At 44.5% G+C, this 18,750-nt stretch overlaps 1 protein-coding gene across 1 annotated transcript in view; it reads left to right on the forward strand.

The window, feature by feature from the left end:
* lars2 (leucyl-tRNA synthetase 2, mitochondrial) overlaps positions 1-18,750 on the forward strand; it is a 173,181-nt gene that overhangs the window by 77,742 nt on the left and 76,689 nt on the right. The window contains exons 7-9 of the mRNA XM_028817869.2: positions 3,151-3,294; positions 12,091-12,198; positions 17,049-17,208. Of these exons, the coding sequence (XP_028673702.2) occupies positions 3,151-3,294; positions 12,091-12,198; positions 17,049-17,208 (412 nt within the window). The remainder of the gene's footprint in view (positions 1-3,150; positions 3,295-12,090; positions 12,199-17,048; positions 17,209-18,750) is intronic.

The following is an 18,750-nucleotide window of genomic DNA, read 5'->3' on the forward strand; positions in this document are numbered from 1 at the left end:
TGAACTCTCTGCCCAGCTCCTTGTCTTCTGACTATGTTGTCCTGCCCCCTGTATACCAGTGGGTAGACCTCTTCTCTGTAAGCCATTGGTGGTGGGCAGGCCTAAAGTTAGGGTGTCATTGTAAAATCTGGAGGTTTGTTGTCACCCACCTGCCATGACCTGGGCTTAACTGTGTGTTTTAGGGTCAGTGTGGGTATGGTGATCCAAAATCCAGCAAGAGAGGGCGGCATTAGGTAGGACTACAGCAAAGCAGTTTTTATTATCTGGGGGTGTCAGGATGGCATGAAGCCCAAAGAATGTGAAATCCAGTTATGGTAGTATACCAGCTTCTGTGTCCATACTCCCACCCTTTCATTTTCTCAACCCTTGCATGGCTGAAGCCAACACTCAACAGGGTGCCACGTCCATTACAGGACCCACTGCACTGTACTTGCCTCAGGCTGGTCAGCCTAACAGAAAGGACACTGGAGTGACCAAAGAAAACCGACGTGGAATGCAGTGCCAAAGCTGGGCACCCCCGAATAGTATTTCAAAAGGGGTCCTGGCTCACTGTCCTGTAACATAACCTAATGACACTTCAGGTCATGTCAGACGAGTGGACATTCTCCTTAAGAATATTCTGGTAAAATTCCCAATTCATTGTTCCTTCAATAGTGCCAGGTCTTCCTAAGCGTACCCTCTGCCATCACAATATCCGTCCCCCCCCGTCTTTTATTGTAGTTCTGGTGTTCTTACTGTCAGACACCAGAGACAGTGGGCTCCGTGTTGTTCACCAAGTTCTACTCTTGACATGTATGTCATTATTCAAAAGGCTTGAGAAACATCCAGGGGTTTCTTTGCACTGCATGGGTTTCTACTTTGCTTCTCTCCCTTGAATCCCATTTTTCCCTCAGCCTCTTTCCTGTACATTCATAGGGTCAACTTTGTCACTCATCATGGAGTCCTGAATAGCTGAGACTAGAGAGGCCAGCAGTTCTTTGGATTTTCTTATTCTTCTGCAAGTCATTTTGCACTCCCCATGTCCAGATAATTGGCTTTCACTTAGGTGCCTTGGAAATGGCTTTGTCACCCTTTCCTGATTTAGAAGTTCAAACACCTTTTTTCATCTCTTTAGTAGAGCTCTGTGCCCATGTTTGTTGGGCCTGTGCAGGTCAGAAGGCTGCTTCAAGAGTTTGGGGCCAGGCTGCTTTTGTTATTAGGCTGTATCGGGATTTCTCCATAGAATATTATATTATATTATATTATATTATATTATATTATATTATATTATATTATATTATATTATATTATATTATATTATATTAGCTGTAAAAAGCCCGGGGTCCTAGAAACTATTGAAATCGTCAGGAAAAAAAACTGAAATTCAGAGATGTTGGGTAGTTGAAAGGAATGGCTCTGGGTGTCTCTCTCCTAGTAGGATTCGATTTGCCGACGTACTCGTCTCGCTTGTGTATTAGCGGCGGGAGGAAAAGTTAAATGGATACCGTGTTGCCGATGTTAGCGGCTAAGCGACTTTGTCTTTCTCCAGAGGTGTCGCTTTGCTGACATGCTGGCCCTGGTTGTGTTATTAGCGGCTAAGTGAGTTTTCTGTTTCCTTGTAGGTGTAGTTCTTACTCCGACTCCACCTCTCACTTCCATGCGTAGAGGTTTATATATACAGTAAGATTCTATTATTCTAGCTGTATAGGCCCGTGCTGTACAAAGCCCAGGCTCCTAGAAACTATTGAAATCGACAGAAAAAAAAAATTGAAATGCAGAGTTGGCGGTTTTGTTTTGCCGATGTGCTCGCCCCCCTTGTCTATCGGCAGCTAAGCGAGTTTCTATCTCCTCAGAGGTTTTGTTTTGCCGATGTGCTCGCCTCGTTTGTGTTTTAGCAGTGTAATAAAGAGACAAAACAAGCATAAAGGGTTGGGGTTTCCGGCCCCGTATACTGTCAAAACTGCAAAATTAAGCGGTCAGATACTCTGACATGCGTCCAACAAAAGGCAATCATCCCTTCACAGAGGGATGCTGGTGACTGGAATGCTGGGAGGAGCCGAGGTGTTTTATGGGTAGATGATGTCATTGGGGTGAGATCAGTTGAAGGGATGGAATGCAGAAGTGGCTATGGGTGGAGTAATGGCGTCCTGAGAACGCTTAAGGTGGCGTTGCGTCTGGCATTCTGTGGGAACAAGAGAAAGAAAGGTTAGTGCCCCGTCTCCATACCCTGGCAGACTGTTGTACGCTGCTCATCGGGTCTTTCCGCGGCCCCCTAAGCGCGCGTGCGTGACAGCAGCTAAGTGACTTTGTCTTTTGTCGGTGGTTTCACTTTGGCGATGGAGTCGCTTTCTTTCAGCTTCATGCTGTAGCCTCGTCCTTCATTCTTCTTCCATCTCGTTAACTTGGGGCTGCCTTGCCGGCTCTTTGAACTCCATGCTGTAGCCTCGCACTTCCGGGCCGGAGAGACAGACACACACACTTCCATTTGTAGATGTTTACATATAAGATTATATTATATTTAATTTTTATTGATGGATTGAAGGCCAGAGGTCCACACGACCATCATCATCTGATTCTTCCATGTCAAGCCTATAAACCGTGAGGACTGATTGAGATCGTTTATGTTGGGGGGGCTGGGTGGTCTCGTGGCATCGGAGCCCCTGCAGATTTTTTTTTTTTCCTGCCCTTTGGAGGTTTTTTTTTTTTTTTTTTTTCTGTCCTCCGGGCCATTGGTCCTTACTTTATTCTTTGTCACTTGGTATTGTCTAATCATATTTTTATATTTTTCTCTTTTCTTTCTTCATCTTGTAAAGCACAGTGAGCTCCATTATTTGTATGAAAACGTGTGATAGAAATAAATGTTGTTGTTTCCTAGTGGCTATCATGGGTTTCAAAGGGTGTAGATTAGATTGTCACCCCTGTAGTCAGTACATTTTTGTTTCAGCCACCATAGCACTTGTACTTCGTTTTCTTGGGTTTATGAGGCGACATTGGACATGTACGAGTTCTTATAACACCTTTTTCTGACTATATGTATTTATTTATTTATATCCACATTGGTTTAGCAGCGGCTCATCTTTGCTGTTGGAGTTTTCACAACGCACACTTTCTCAATGTGAAGCTTCTCAACGCAGCAGTAACTATGACTCTGCTCTTTGTTGCCCCCTACAGGCCTTGGTGAATTGGGATCCCGTTGACCAGACCGTTTTGGCCGATGAACAGGTGGATGAGAATGGGTGTTCGTGGCGCTCTGGAGCGAAGGTTGAGCAGAAATACCTGAAGCAGTGGTTCATCAAAACTACAAAGTATGCCAAGGTACTTGAAGCAATGTGTCCGACTGCAATTGGGATGTTGAATTAGTGGGAGGGAATTGTTGAGCATTTTCATGGACTGTGTAAACTCAGATGGTTATTAAGGTTTGTTAAGAAAAAATAAAGCAAAATAAATATGGAAGATGAGGGTAGTATTGAGCCGACCTCAAACCAAAAGTAGGCAAAAATTAGCAATAGAGTGATAAATAGATCAGTACACCGTCCATATGTAAAAATGCATACATACAGCGCCGTGCCATTCCCTTTATTTGTCACAAGGAATGGCTTCAGATCTTTAGACAAAATGTAATATTAGGTAAAGGAAACCCAAATTAACATAGAACACCTTTCCTAAACTGCTACTTAAAATATTTAAGTGATAAAGTGGTCCCATATTGCCCAAATAAAAAGGTCATTGCCCCCTTAGCTACTCCCTGATCCAAAGGTCAGTGATAATTTGACTCAACTGACTGAACACGGCTAGCCCTGTTAATCTAAACGGCATCATAAACTGACCCTCGCAATGACAGTGAAGTCGTCCACCACAAGTACTCTTGGTCTCAATCAAAAGAAATTCCAAGTGAAATAAGAAAAAAAGTTGTTGAAATGTACCAGCTGGCAAGGAACAGGGTGATGATGCCACTTCTAAGGCTCTGGGACTTTAGTGTGCCACACCGAGAGCCATTTGGAACAGGCCAGTCTGCCAAAGCGACCCAATAGCACAATGAGGACTCACTCAAAAAGTCACTAAAGATCCCCAAAGAACTGTAGACCTCTCCAGCCTCAGCTAAGATCGGTGTGTATGACTCCATTATAAGAAAGAGAAAAAAACGGGATTCATGGGAGAGGAGCAAGGAAGAAACCTCTGCTATGCAAAGAACCACTGGGGCAATAATAGAAGAGTCAAAAGTGGACCTCCACCATGCCTGCTGTTCTGACAGCAAGAATATCAGGCCGACAGCAGAACATGGGGGTACGGGTGTGATGGTGTGGGGACGCAATACTGAAGGAACGTGAGACCAGAATACTCTTAAGTGGAATGTCCACTCTTCTGTCTGTGACCTCAAGGTGAAGCACCATGTGGTTGTACAACAAGACAAGGAGCCAAAGCACGAAAGCAAGTCTGCAACTGAACGGCTGAGAAGTTCTGCAGTGGCCAGTCAAAGTCCTGACTTGAACCCGATAATAAGGACCTGAAACGAGCGGCTGATGTTTGCAAACCTCACAACGTCTCTAAATTAAAGGGGAGAAGTGTGAGCGATGTGAAGAGCCGAGATGAAATGATAGCAAGCGTTCAGTGGTGATTGCTGCTGTTAGAGGTGCTGCAGTCAAGCAATGAAGCTGTGTGGGCGATGACTTTTTCAGATGGGTGATTGTTGGGTAACTTTGTTCCTTCAGTAAAGAAAGCAACAATTTAAAAAGTGCACTGTGTATTTGCTTAGGTCCCCCCTCATCGAAAATCTGTCGGCATACTTGTCACAGTGCTGTGAAAAAGTATTTGACCCCTCTCTAATACTGCATTTTGTTGGAAGATCTGAGGACATTCGTTATGGAAAATATGCAGATGTGAAGGATATGAGAAAGGGGCAAATACTTTTTCACAGCACTGTAACAGATATGTCGACAGATTACATCAAGACATAAATTGTTAAGCAGCGCAGTTTTCTTCCTTTCAATGAAGACTTTCATTAGCGTCACTCAGTGCCGTCCAGATGGCCTTTCATTTCATCGTCTCCACTTCTGATTTTCAAGGTGAATTTCTTTGTGCTTCACGCACTTTTGATTGGAGAGAAGCGGCTAAAGCCTTTCTGCGGTCCATTGGCCTCCCCGAGTGTTTCTACACACCTTCAGACGCTGAGGCGGCCTTCACTTTTAGCCTGTTGGCGTGTTACAGGGTAGCCTACGGCAGTCGGGGAATTCACTTTTAATCCTGATTAAATCACGGCTTACGCTATAATCGTCTTCTTCCTGATTTGAAGCTGGCTGAGATGGAAAGTCGCACGTTAAAGTTTAATGAGAGCCCCTTGTTAATTGCCTGATGATCCCGATTTGCTGCGTTCTCATGTTGCGGTGGGAATTAAAGCTGGCTTATGAACTCTTACAGATGATCGTCAGCTCCTCTCTCAAAGGGTTTTTTTTTCCTAACTAATGAATAGCAACATACAATTCAAACGTGAATATAGCGTCTTTCAATAGTCAACACCATTCTAAAGCTGTCCTTAGTGCAGATGCTTGTGGGCTTTCCTCTCAGGGGGTCTTTTACCAAAGTAATAAATAACAAGATACAATTCAAATGTCTGTATAGCGCCTTTCCATAGTGAACACCCTCACTTCCTGTTGCAGTGTGTTTGCTTCCATTTCTTCTGTGTGAGATCTGAGACCCTCGGGGTCATACTATGAGGCTGTGACTGAACCTGCAACTTTTCAACTTTATGTAGTGCCACCCTGCTTTCAGACTTATAAAGCCAGGAGGAGGAGCCAGCAACAGTGGTATCAGAGTGGCCCCGCCTCCTAGGGCCCCTCCCTCAATGCACATATAATGGCAGTGTATTAAAAGTCATAGAACACAAATAACAAATAAAAAACTAACAGAAATAACATGAAAATATGAAAACTTAGCATTCAAAATTAACAGAAAAAATGAACAACTATAACAATGAACGCACACCTAAGCCGAGGCAGGAACCTGGGCTGTGTTTGTGATACGTGGCACGTGTGTTTACAGTGCACACATCATGTATCTGTTTGAAGTTTTATGTAGTTTAGGTTTTATTGCTTTTGTTCATTTTGAGGTATTATTTTTCATGTCCATATGCTATTTTTGTTGATTTCATATATGATTTTGCACTTGTACTTTAAATGTTGTTCTGTTCCTTATGGGTGGAGCCTCCAGAAGGCGGGGCCACCCTGATGCCATCAATCCCTGGCCCCCCTCTCAGGCTATTTACATTGGTGAGAAGGCGCAGGAGTTTGGAATCATTCATTTACAGGAGTTTCTGTGAGTGTTTTCTGGATGTATTATGCCCAGTTTTAAAGATTTAGGCTTTTGGATTACATTTTGAGACTTTTATGCAACTCCTTTGTGCCTTTTTTTTGCTTTTATGAGCTTTTTTGAGAGTAGAGAGAGAGAGCACACACTTCAAACCAAACTAAATGTCTGAGCTTTAAATAAGACAAGACAAGAATCCTGCACCTGATTCTAATTTGAGGTATTTGAGCTTGTAATAAACTGTGATAAATGGAGGGGTGTACTTGCTTTTCCCACATATGAAACTTACATTTATGTTCTTTGTGCCCTAATGGGTGGATTGGCACCCCTAATGGGATAAGGAGTGATTACTGGCCTGGCCAGGAGGCTGTAATGAATGGATACTAATGTGTTGACACCCCCAGGGTTTCTTGTAATTCATAGTCCAGAAGGACATCTCTGTCATGGTCCTTGGGTGCCACCAGAGGGCGCTGCCAAGAGAAAACCTCAACTGTTTTGTGGAGTGTCTGCATGACCAGAAAATGCTTCCAGCATCCAATGTTAAGACACCAGAAGTTCTCCCGGGTCCAACATGACAGACCCGTCTCACCTGGAAGGGGCAGTCAGAGTCAGAAGAAGTGGAAGGAGATTGTAATTGTGCAGAAGTGTGTATGTCTGTTGGGTTGATGACACCCGTGTGCCACGCTTCAGTCAGCATTTTCCCCATGGATGAGGTTCAATGTCTAACTTTATTTCAGTTATTTGTATTAATGTTTTTTTGAAGTGTTATGTACGTTTTTCTGTTTGTATGTTGGAAAAGGGGGAAGGGCCTTAGTTATGTCCCACAAGGGGCGGGGTCACCCCCAAGGACAGCCCTCCACCCTATTTAAGTCCCTGGCGGTTCATTGAATGCGTTGGCAGTGGAGTGTGTTTGTGGTGAGTTTTATGTGCTTTTGCTTTGCTTTGTGTTTTCGGGAATTTCGACTCTGTCCTCTGCTTTTTGACTTTGGTTCTCGGATTCTGGTTTTGGAACTATGCTTTTGATATTGAACTTCTGCTCTGTTTTTGGCCACGATTCTTGGATTCCGGATTGGAAATTTGTTTATTGTGTATAACCTTGCCGTTCAGGCATCTCCTTATGCTCTTCGGAGCTTTGGGGCTTGCAGAGCCTTTTGTGAAAATGAACCTTTTATTAAAGAAAGATTTGCTCCTGGCCCCTTTTTGTTTTTAGTTGGGGTAGGTTGATGGTGTTTCCCCCCCCTCTAGTGGACAACCTTGGAATTGTTTTTGGTACCTGAGCTTTCAGGACTTCTGAATCATGACAATTTGAAATTTTAGCCAATATACCATGAGGTCACCCAGACAAGTTCATATTTTTGATAGAAACTGACAAGAAGATACCATTAAACTGATTTTTATTTATATATATATATATATATATATATATATATATATATATATATATATATATATATATAACCAGGACATTACTAGTGATTTAGACACTGACTCCACGACTCCGGCTCCGACCCCACAGCCCGACTGGCTGCAGTGTATATTTAAATTATACAATGTGCTACATAAGGTGACTGGTATGTTTGTTATATTCTATCATCTTTATCTCAAGGTAATGTTTAAATGAAGAACACATCCTGAAGTGTGCACATATATTCAAAAAGAATAAAACATTTCATGGGGTGCACTTACTTTTTCACTCTGCATGATGCATTTCCTGATGCTGGCTTCCTAACAATTAAATATTTCAATGCCTGATCAAAGGCCATTTAGCTTAACTTCATGCAGTCACTGACAGTAGCAAGGGTTGAGGGGTTAGGGGGTCCACTTCTCACCTAACTCCGGTCTTAAGGGGTATCGAGGGATGCCCTGTGCAGTCCTCGAAGCACTGGTAAACTGGGCAAGCTGAGAGAAGGGCGCTGACTGAAAGCTGGAGCCCCTGAAGTTCACGTCATTGCTGGAGGGTCCCAAAAGTTGGTATTGCAGGCTGCTGTGGTGGGGGGGTATCGGGTAGGCAGGCTGGTAGGTTTTTCCTGTCCGCACATAAGCAAAGCACCAAGGTGTCTTTTTTGGGTAAACTAGTGAACAGGAGAAACCCACAATAAAACAATTCTGTAGGCCAGAGTTCAGTCAATGGGAACCCCCCCGATTACCACGGGACTGTGTACTAATTTCCCACTTCAGTGCACTAATTTTGTTGGTTTTGTGTCATTGTCGTTTGTTTTTTCTTTGTAAAAGTTTCAGTGATGCCAAAACTGGTGCCCATGACAACCTATAAATGCACCAGGGCACCCTCACACCAGCGGGTCATTGTTAGACACTGCCAGTGTCCTGAAGTTCACCTTCAACAAGAGTACAGCATCAGGGCGACCAAACAAGAACGACTGCACAGCGAATGACCAGCCCCTCCATGTAAGGACCAGAAGCAGAGAGAGAGATAGAGAGGCAAGTCCTCGCCGGTGCCACGGGGCTTTCAGATGGCACACAACGAGTCTCCTGGAGCTGTGCTGCGGCCGCCCTAACCACTGAGCCACCGTGTTATTAAGTGCTCACAGCATAAATGTAACAATAAATATAATCACCGGCAATCATGGAAAACCAAAGCTGTCGTGCTGAGCGTTTTTCCTCCTTCTAGTTCTAAAAAAAAAAAAAATGATTCCTTCTTGATTACAAGAAAAATGGCAGCACTTTACTGCTATTAAATTCATTTCTCCCGCAGAGAAGATTATGCCTGCGATTGCTCGCCATATGTCATTATGCTGCAGGCATGTCGGACGAGTGTTTTAATTGAAATTGGGGTCTCTTCTCTGTCGCGTGCCGTACACCAGGAGGCTGATCGATGCGCCTTGTTTATTTTTAAACAGCCGGTGTTGCCTAACTTGAGGAGCAGATCCGTCTGGAAGTTTAGTTAATTGTGTTTATTGTAATGGAAATAATCTGGCTGGCTTGAAGTAATGAAGCTGAGCCTCCAAATCCAGGTAGGCAGAAGGAAACGGAGGAAGTCGGAGGCTGACGAGGGCATTTGTGGTCATGCAGAAAATGAACCTGAGCTCTGTTGGCAGACGGCCCTGGAAACAATAATCTCGCTCCTGACGCTTTGTCATATCCGTTGAATTTTCTAGAATCTCTTCTGCTCTTGTAAGGGTGACGTCTCAGACACTTCGCATTACATGGCGTAAAGTCAGGTCTGTAGGAGCAAACCGAGGACTTGGCAATTCAGGATGCGCTAGATAAAATGAGTCGTGAGGGGGTGTCATGGGCCGTCTGGAGATTTTATGGGAGCAACTGTGGGTCGTTAGCCATGGTGGATGGGGGAAAAACCCAGAACATGCAAAATACCAGGAGGTGCACCATGAGGACAAGGTTCAAGTTTATTGTCATGCATTCCGACTGTAGTGGAACAGAATTGTTACTTTCATGTCTCCTCGGCACGGTGACACTGATGCAGTACCACACAAAAACACGCAAAAAAGCATATATACAGAAAAAAAGGAAATATATGTAATATACAGTATATATACACGGTCGATTCGAACCCCTTCACTTTCTGCACATTTTATGTATTCTCATTATTCTGTGGTGGCCTTGGTTCTTCCAGACCTTTTCCTGCCAGTTTCCAAGTTCCTTCTGATGGTGCATGAAACTGGACTCCTGGACGCCTTGGCTTCCTTTGCAGTTTGTCACTATTATGATAGTGACACGCAGTGCAGCATTGTCCAAATAATGCTTCAGAGGGTGTAGCAGGACAGCGAGTTTGTAAGTAATCAGCCGAAGCTGGGACACCTGCAGGAATTGTCTGCATCAGCTTTCAAGGCTTAATGAACTTCCATTGCTGCAGGAAAGCCATAAGTTGTTAACTCAAGGCCCTTTTGTATAACTCTGAAAATGACATTTTTTTCAGTTTTTGGTAACCCTAAACTTATTTTTTTTAACCTCTCTCAGTCGTTTGTACCGTTTCAGGTTATTCGCTGGACTTGAACTGCTTACATTTTAATAAAAACTGTGAATATGGGGGTTTTAAAACGATTATCAAGGGGGCAGATACTTTTTCACAGCACTGTGCTCTTTCAGGTAAGCACTTCAGTAGTCACTGTGCTCCCAGCCACCTTTCACACTGTAGTATTATGGACGTAATTACACAGTCCCTATAGACTCTATAGTATAGTATAGTATAGAGGGTCTATAGGATAGATATATATATATATATGTGTATATATATATATATATATATATATATATATATATATATATATATATATATAGGTCTATAGAGGGTCAACACAGGAGCGCCACAGGACTTTCTCCGGTCCTGTTCAGCCAACATACATCGGACTTCTAATACAACTCAGAGTACTGCCACGTGCAAAAGTTCGCTGATGACACTGCTATCGTGGGCTGCATCAGGAGTGGGCAGAAGGAGGAGTATAGGAACCTCATCAAGGACTTTGTTAAATGGTGCGACTCAAACCACCTACACCTGAACACCAGCAAAACCAAGGAGCTGGTGGTGGATTTTAGGAAGCCCAGGCCCCTCATGGACCCCGTGATCATCAGAGGTGACTGTGTGCAGAGGGTGCAGACCTATAAATACCTGGGAGTGCAGCTGGATGATAAATTGGACTGGACAGCCAATACTGATACTCTGTGCAAGAGAGGACAGAGCCGGCTATACTTCCTTAGAAGGCTGGCGTCCTTCAACATCTGCAATAAGATGCTGCAGATGTTCTATCAGACGGTTGTGGCGAGCGCCCTCTTCTACGTGGTGGTGTGCTGGGGAGGCAGCATAAAGAAGAGGGACGCCTCACGCCTGGACAAACTGGTGAGGAAGGCAGGCTCTATTGTTGGCATGGAGCTGGACAGTTTGACATCTGTGGCGGAGTGACGGGCGCTGAGCAGACTCCTGTCAATCATGGAGAATCCACTGCATCCACTGAACAGGATCATCTCCAGACAGAGGAGCAGCTTCAGCGACAGACTGCTGTCACCGTCCTGCTCCACTGACAGACTGAGGAGATCGTTCATCCATCACACTATGCGACTCTTCAATTCCACCAGGGGGGTAAACGTTAACATTATACAAAGTTATTGTCTGTCTGTTATACCTGCATTGTTATTACTCTTTAATTTAATATTGTTCTTTATTAGTATGCTGCTGCTGGAGTATGTGAATTTCCTCTTGGAATTAATAAAGTATCTATCTATCTAGAGATGGTGTTCATTTTGAGAGGCGCTATATAAAGTGCACTCTATGGCCTGGCTGGGCTACTGTTGTAGAGATATGGGGTATAGAGTACAATGCCATATCTGTATAAGGGTGGCACAGTGACAAGCACCGATTTGACACCCCCTCAGTTTATGAACCAAGGCCAATCTCTTTCTACGTGTGGCATTTACATATGCAAGATGTGTGCATTGGCTTGATTGGCAACTGTGAGGGCGCTTTGGAATGAGCTGGCATCCCTTTTAGGGTTGACTCCTGCTGTATTGGGTAAAGCAGGTTTGGGAATGTTAAGTTCCGTACCTCTGTACTGTATAGTGAGGTGTGCACCATGAACAGGCACCACATCAGTCTCTATAACATGCAGCGTGGAGAAGGCCAATGTGGCGCCCTACTGTCAGAGACACGTCACCTGGCACAGTTCAGAATAGACAGACTGCTCAGTACCTGTAAATCAGGTTGGACTAGAGGATCATCTAAATGAATGAATGTCCTTATCAGTGACCACGGGGTGAGCGGCTCTGTGCTGAGCTGACCGAAGTCGGTCCCTTCCAGAACATGCCTTTGTATCCAATTTTCTCATGTGCTCTGTCTTCCAGCCCCTGCTCGATGCCCTGGCAGATCTTCCCGAGTGGTATGGAGTCAAAGGCATGCAGGCCAACTGGATTGGCGAGTGCACCGGCTGCTTCTTCGACTTCCAGCTAAAGGTGAGCTATTGATCGTGGGGTCATTTCCAACAGCCGGCACCTCTTGTTTGTGTACTTGACCTTGCGTGGGTGACATCCTAATGAATAATTTAGTGGTCTGAAGTCCGAAGCCAAGGCAGTGACTGTCAATAATGTCGCTAATCCTGTTTTTGTCATGACAACCTGAAAGTCGATGAGGGTCCATGGGGTCACATATGCAGAGTACATTATGTGTGCCATCTAAGTGTCTTTACTGTGAGTGCCAGTCTCAGGATCTACATAGCTTTGATGTCTTAGTGTGATGGGCATTAGGGAGGGCAGCCTCTCCTTGTGCCAACGTAGTATTGAATTATTCATTTGTGGATCAATTGTTTTTTCCGGACCAGCTGCGCTTCTCTAAATTTGTTTCATCAGCCACTAAGCCGTAAGAGCGATAGACAGACAGAGAGAGAGAGAAAAGCTGTTTCCAGTGTAAATTGATGCCTGAGGTAACTGGGGGTAAGGGCACCACCAGGATGGCACAGGGCATGGTTAGGTCCGAAACAGACCAAGGATACAGTAGGAGAAGTGGAGGTCCTGCATTTGTCTGCATGCTGTAAGGGCACAGGGTCCTCTAGGGGGGCAGTGATTGGAGTGGGAGGAGTGAGATGGGCAGAAGAGTTCAGGGTCTTCCAATGATGCCAGCTGAAGTGCCGGATCATCTTCTAATGAGAAGAATGAGTCCGGGTAGGGAACACTGGCAGTGACAACACCTCCTGGTTACTATGAGAAGCTTACCAGGAGTTTGAGTATGAAAGATGTCACCCTGTTGATGTGCCCTTTATGGTTAACTGAAGGCTCAAAGGTGCAGGAATATCAGGAGTCCAGGCCTGGTGTCCATACCACCCCAAATCTGGGAAAGGGATTCCTGATGGCCCAGGGCACGAGTGTGGAGTAGAAAGGAGGGCTTGACTTGGCCCAGGTCTGGCCTTTAGTGTGTTGTTTTTGGGCCTTTGTTGTGACAGGAATCACGTGACCCGTGTAAGTCCTTTGAATGTTTCAGATTATTTCAAGGGGAGAGGTTGGGAGCATGTGTGGATTACAGCGTGCTGCTGCACCCACCACACGACGAACCACATGGATTGAGATCTGAGTGCAGTCGTGCAACGGGTGCCACCTCAGCACCTCACTGAACAGTGGGAGGTTTTTTGACTGTGGCTGGAGTGCAAATCCTGTCACCAACCCCCAAGTTTTCCCAAAGTAAAAGATTAAAACCCCCACTTGGATCAAATTTGTATTTTAAACAACAAACATTCTTGGAGATGGCAGTGCAGTGTCTTAGTGCGCTAATCGGCCAAACTCAAAATCCCGTTTTCATAAAGTGCCATTTTAGAAGAATCAGATTGAGTCTTTTCAGCCACCTTGTGTAATGAAGCTGTGGAGCTCTTAAACAAACTGCTCTCCCGAAACCCCTCCGTCCCACCCTGCGGTGTTTATTATTCTATACAGGGTAGACCGTCCTGCTTGGGGAGTGGAGATGAAGGTTCAGTGGCAGGAGCACCGTTGCCATTGTGTGTCCCTCTTCCACATGAGCCATTCACGGTGCCGCCGGTGTAGTGACGTTTACTAAGTTATGACAAATGCCTTCTGAGATTTTTCAGGTAGGGAGGACAGACGTTCAGAGCTCAGGTGGTCCTACACACTAATCACCGCATGGAGAGTGATGACATACGGCATGGTGGCTGTAAACCTCATAAGTCAAGTGACGTCAAGTCAGATTTATTTATAAAAGATCATTTAAAACAACAGATGTTGAGCCAAAGTGCTGTGCAAAGGGACAATAAAATAAACACAATGCAAACAATCGTATAAGAACACGTTAATGAAGTAATCAATTAACACCATCCCCCACACTCCATTAAAGGCAGACGAGAAGACGTGGGTGTTAAACCGATAGACGAAGAAGACCCGATGAGGAGAGGCGGATCATTCCAGAGAGCGCTCTGTCTCTCCTCGACTTCAACCGAGATCTGGGAACTACGAGGAGTAGCCAATCCAGATGACCTCAATGCTCTCGGTGCCGAGTTGGGATGAAGAAGATCGCGGATGTACTTTGGAGTGAGGTCATGCAAGGCTTTAAGTACAAGCAAGAAAATTTTAAAATCAATATGAAATCTCACGGGTAGCCAGTGGAGAGGCGCCAGTACAGGAGAGAGATGATCATTTTTTCTAATTCTAGTTAAACATCTGGCTGCTGTGCAGGTGTGACAGAGCAGGTTTGGGCAGTCCCACGTGTGAGGAGTTACCGTACTCTAGCTGAGATGTAATAAAAGCACGAATGACAGTTTCCAGTTCATTCTGTGAGGAGAAAAGATTGTAGTTTTGAGATTTGCCTCACTTGGTAAAAACTGGATGTTACTACCGTGGAAATTTGTTTATCAAAACTTAGCGACGAGTCAAAGGTGGTAGCCAGGTTCCTGACATCATTGTGAATCGTTGCCAACACAGAGCCTAACCGAGTGCCAATTTCAGCAGTGGACTAACAAAGTGACCATAACTCAGTGATGGAGGTTCTTTGACTAGATTGACAACTTGTTAAACATTGACACATCCTTATCGATATCTTCCAGTTAATGCTTGTTATTTATGACCTATCACAAAGGGTGTGCCACTCAAGTTTTTAGAAGCCATTTGGTTTTGTGACCGTTGTAATGAGAGACAAAGGACAAGGTAAAGAGTTGGGGAATCCACTCTGTATAGTGTAAGACTCTGAGCAAAACAGAGATTCAAAAGAGTAAAAAGAGTAGTCCTCAAAGACTGAGACATACAAAGACACTAAGTAAAGGAGAGGAACAGTTGGGCTTTATAGGTGGCGAGCAGGAAGAGGTGGGTCTTCAGCAGGAAATGTAGTCAGAAGGGTGTGGACTGGAGCCAGAAGTGGGAGGAGTTTTAGGTAGACTCTCCGTCTGGTGATCTGTGGAAGAGGGAGAAAAGGCGTTAGTGCAAGTACCGTATATACTCACGTATAAGTCTGGTCTTGAAACCAGAAAAATCGATCATAAAATCAGACCCCGACTTATGCGCCCGTTCAAAAATGCAATGCTTAAATTGTTTTTTTTTCTTTTTACATCTTCTTGCTTCCTCCAATCTCACATCAGTTTCTCAGACGCATTGAATTTTGTTTCAGCAGCGTAGTTTCCAATTTCTTTTGCCACTTCAACGACTTTTAATTTAAAACCAGCTTCATATTTTCTTCTGATTGAACACTCCATCGTAGATAAGGGGTTCCCTTACGATAAAGATATATGAGGGTGTAAGATATAAAAAACATAAAACAGTGCAAACGTCGCTTCGGAATAGTTCAGGTATTACCATGCGGTCACGTAGGCACAATACATAGAAAAAAAGGCCGTGTGCTCCGTGGTTACTCTCTCAGGTGGGCGTTAGCATATCGTAATCTCTTGGACCAATGCGTGAGTTTTCCACATTCGACTTACACGACCGACATTATAAAATACCGGAAATTATACATTAAAATCAACTCCTGACTTATCTGCGAGTATATACGGTAATCAACCGCAGAGTCTGCATCGTACTTCCACCTAAGCCCTTAGGCTGTCCCCCAAGCGCACGTGTGATCCCTTCTAAATGCATGCTTTCAAAATTCTGCATCTGTAACTTTGAGTGTTCAGGCTTATTGTAACAAAATGTCACAAAGCTTCACATCTCTTCATCTAGAAAACCAATTAAGCCTCAAGAAGCAGGTTTTGTGACCTGCACAAAATGCCAAGCTTATATTTCACATGAACAGGGAGGAAGGAAGCCATTGAAACGCTGGCTCCAAATGCCAAAAACAATGATTCTTTATATTTAAAAACAATATTAAAGAGAAACAGTGGTCACTTTCTGTCTTTTAAGAGTAAAACGTGCAGTTCCTTATAGGAGCTTTGAATAAATCATGGCATAAAAACAATGCAGCCTCTTTTGGATCGATCATCAGAAAATCGAAAACTGGTCACGTGACTGGTAGAGAAGTGAGCTGTGGGAAGAACTGGCAAACCCAAGAATCAGTGAGGCAGTTAGGGGGCAATCACAGAGAGGGTAGGGGCACGGACTAAATAGCAGATTGAAAGACAGCCTGTGGGATCTTCTGTACACATGGGGGATCTGTGCAGAGTTTGGTGGAGATGATAGGTTCAATGGTGTGGGCCTGCATACATACCAGACAAACACATACTGTATATTAGAATCACCACCTTGCCAGGTCTCATGGGGGTTAGCAGTTCAGGTCGTCCAAAAGGGAGACCTTCAGGTGTGCCTCTGTGACCAAGAGACACTTCTCGGAAAGCCAGTGATGGAGTTATGGAACAGACAGACTCATCCAACCGAACCGGATGAGGATCATGATGACCAGGTCATAGGTCACAGTCTCCTGTCCAGTAAGAGTGGCTTGCTGCTTGCAGCTTCTCCATGTGGGTGATTCTTGTATGAGTGAGATGGACCAGTGGAGTAACATGGACATTGGCAGTGCTTGTGGGTGTTTTGCCAAGTGGTGGGAATTAGAGGGGAGAAAGCTGTTGATTTACTCAATGCCAGTTCTCAACTATGGTCATGAGGTTTGGGCAGTGGCCAATAGTAAGTGGGATCTTGGGTTTAAATGGCCAAATTTGGGTTCCTTCTCTCGGCTGCTGGTCTTTTTATTCATTACAGGGAAAGGGTCTTGGCAAACCAGGAGATATTTTAGAGAAAAGCCACCAGTGTTCTAGATCAGAAACCATCCAGCTGAGATGCCAATGTGTGTTTATCTGGTATCATGTGACCCCTGCCCCATTGGCTGCTGGGCAGCTCACCTCACAACTTGTCTTAATGACCTTCATGTGTCATTCCACCAGGTCAACAACAAGCCAGCTGGCGAGGAGTTGTCAGCATACACCTTCACTCCCGAAGCTATTTATGGTGCCGCCTTTGTGTCAATCCTTCCAAATCATCGACTCCTACACGGCAACAGCCCTTTGAAAGAGGCTCTGCGAACAGAATATTCAGCAGGACACGGTAAGGTGGTCACATTGAAAATCACTGGCATGGCAGGGAAATGTAAGGCTGTGTGAGCGAATTAAACGTCAGTGCCAGCGCCCCCTAGTGGCTGACAGAGAAATAGCTCTTGTGCACAGTGTATCTGCCCTACGATAAAGGGAATTTGCAAATGAGAGCAGGGCACCCCTAGTGGCTAATTTGGGGGTAGATTTCAGTGGTAGAAGGATGCATTACTGGGGTGGCAGGTATGGTGACTCAATTTGCAGAAAAAAGCCAGGAGTATTTAGACTAAATTTAGTATTTAGACTAGATGTAAAGGAATGAATGGGGCACACTAAGCAATGGACAAAAAAGCAGGAGGCCCATCATCAAAAACAAACGTTAAACTAATGGATCCATCCTGCCAGCCAGATGTCAAGTGTGCCAGCTGGCACTGGTGTTCCTGTTTTCATGCAGTTATTTCAGGTGTCTCCAGAATCCAACTGTGATTGCCGTTGACCTTACATCAAGCAGCATTTAGTCAAAGTAGCTGGGAGGCCGGCCATGGGTTTAAGTGACTGTGCCAGCGATGAGGCCCCTGTGCAGACTGTGCTGGTGTCATCATCAACACCGATTCTGAAATTGTATTTATTTAGTTATTTGGCTGATGCTTTTATCCGAGGTAACTTATAACATTTGAGACACAGTTGGTTCCATTTGTTTTGTTTTTCCAGTTGAAGTGACTTGCTCAGGGTCATATAGAGTCATTTGATCCCACAACCTCAGGGTTGGACGTCCACAGCATTACCCACTGCGGCCAAATTTTAAAACGGTATCAATAGTCGTTTTCTGTAGTATCAGATGCAGCTTCCTACTTTGGCCTGTGAGTTCACACTTCTAGACCAGCACACACACACACACACACACACACACACACACACACACACACAGCCTGCTCCCCACCTCCTGTCACTCACTACTCTGCCGTTCACAGCTTTTGACTTTCAGCAGAGAACAGGGTTGTCAGATCCTGGAGGGCCGCAGGTTTTTGTTCAGCCACTTTCTTAATTAGTCACCAATTACTGCTGCTGATTTCACTTAATTATAATTGACATCTTTTAATTGTTTTTTTTCCTTAACCGGCAGCAAGCAAGGCGCACCAGCTAACTCAAGGGGCTCAAACAGTCCTGCAGGGCCGCCATTGTCATTCCGGCTCAGCTGTTAACATTTTCCAGTTCCACGGCTCCCTGTGCCTCTCACTGCCACGCCAGTCGTTTCCAAAATGATTTTTTTAAGCTAACCATTCAAATGCTTGGTGGATTACAGCATCTCTGAAGATCTGTATTGTATGAAAGACACCGGTACACCGGACCGCAGTTAGCCTGGTCACCCAGTGGCTTGCTTGTATCTCATTATTGTTTGATGATTGTTAAATAAAAAAAATGAAACATTTAAAAGGCAACTCAATCACAACAACACAATGGTAGCAGTAATGGGCCAACTAATGGCTGAATCAGGAACCGAGTTTGAGACCCCTGATTCAGAACAAACAAACCTGCTGTCTGATAAGCCAAAAATTAC

Source organism: Erpetoichthys calabaricus, chromosome 13 (assembly GCF_900747795.2).
Source record: "Erpetoichthys calabaricus chromosome 13, fErpCal1.3, whole genome shotgun sequence".
In the NCBI taxonomy this organism is placed as follows: domain Eukaryota; kingdom Metazoa; phylum Chordata; class Cladistia; order Polypteriformes; family Polypteridae; genus Erpetoichthys; species Erpetoichthys calabaricus.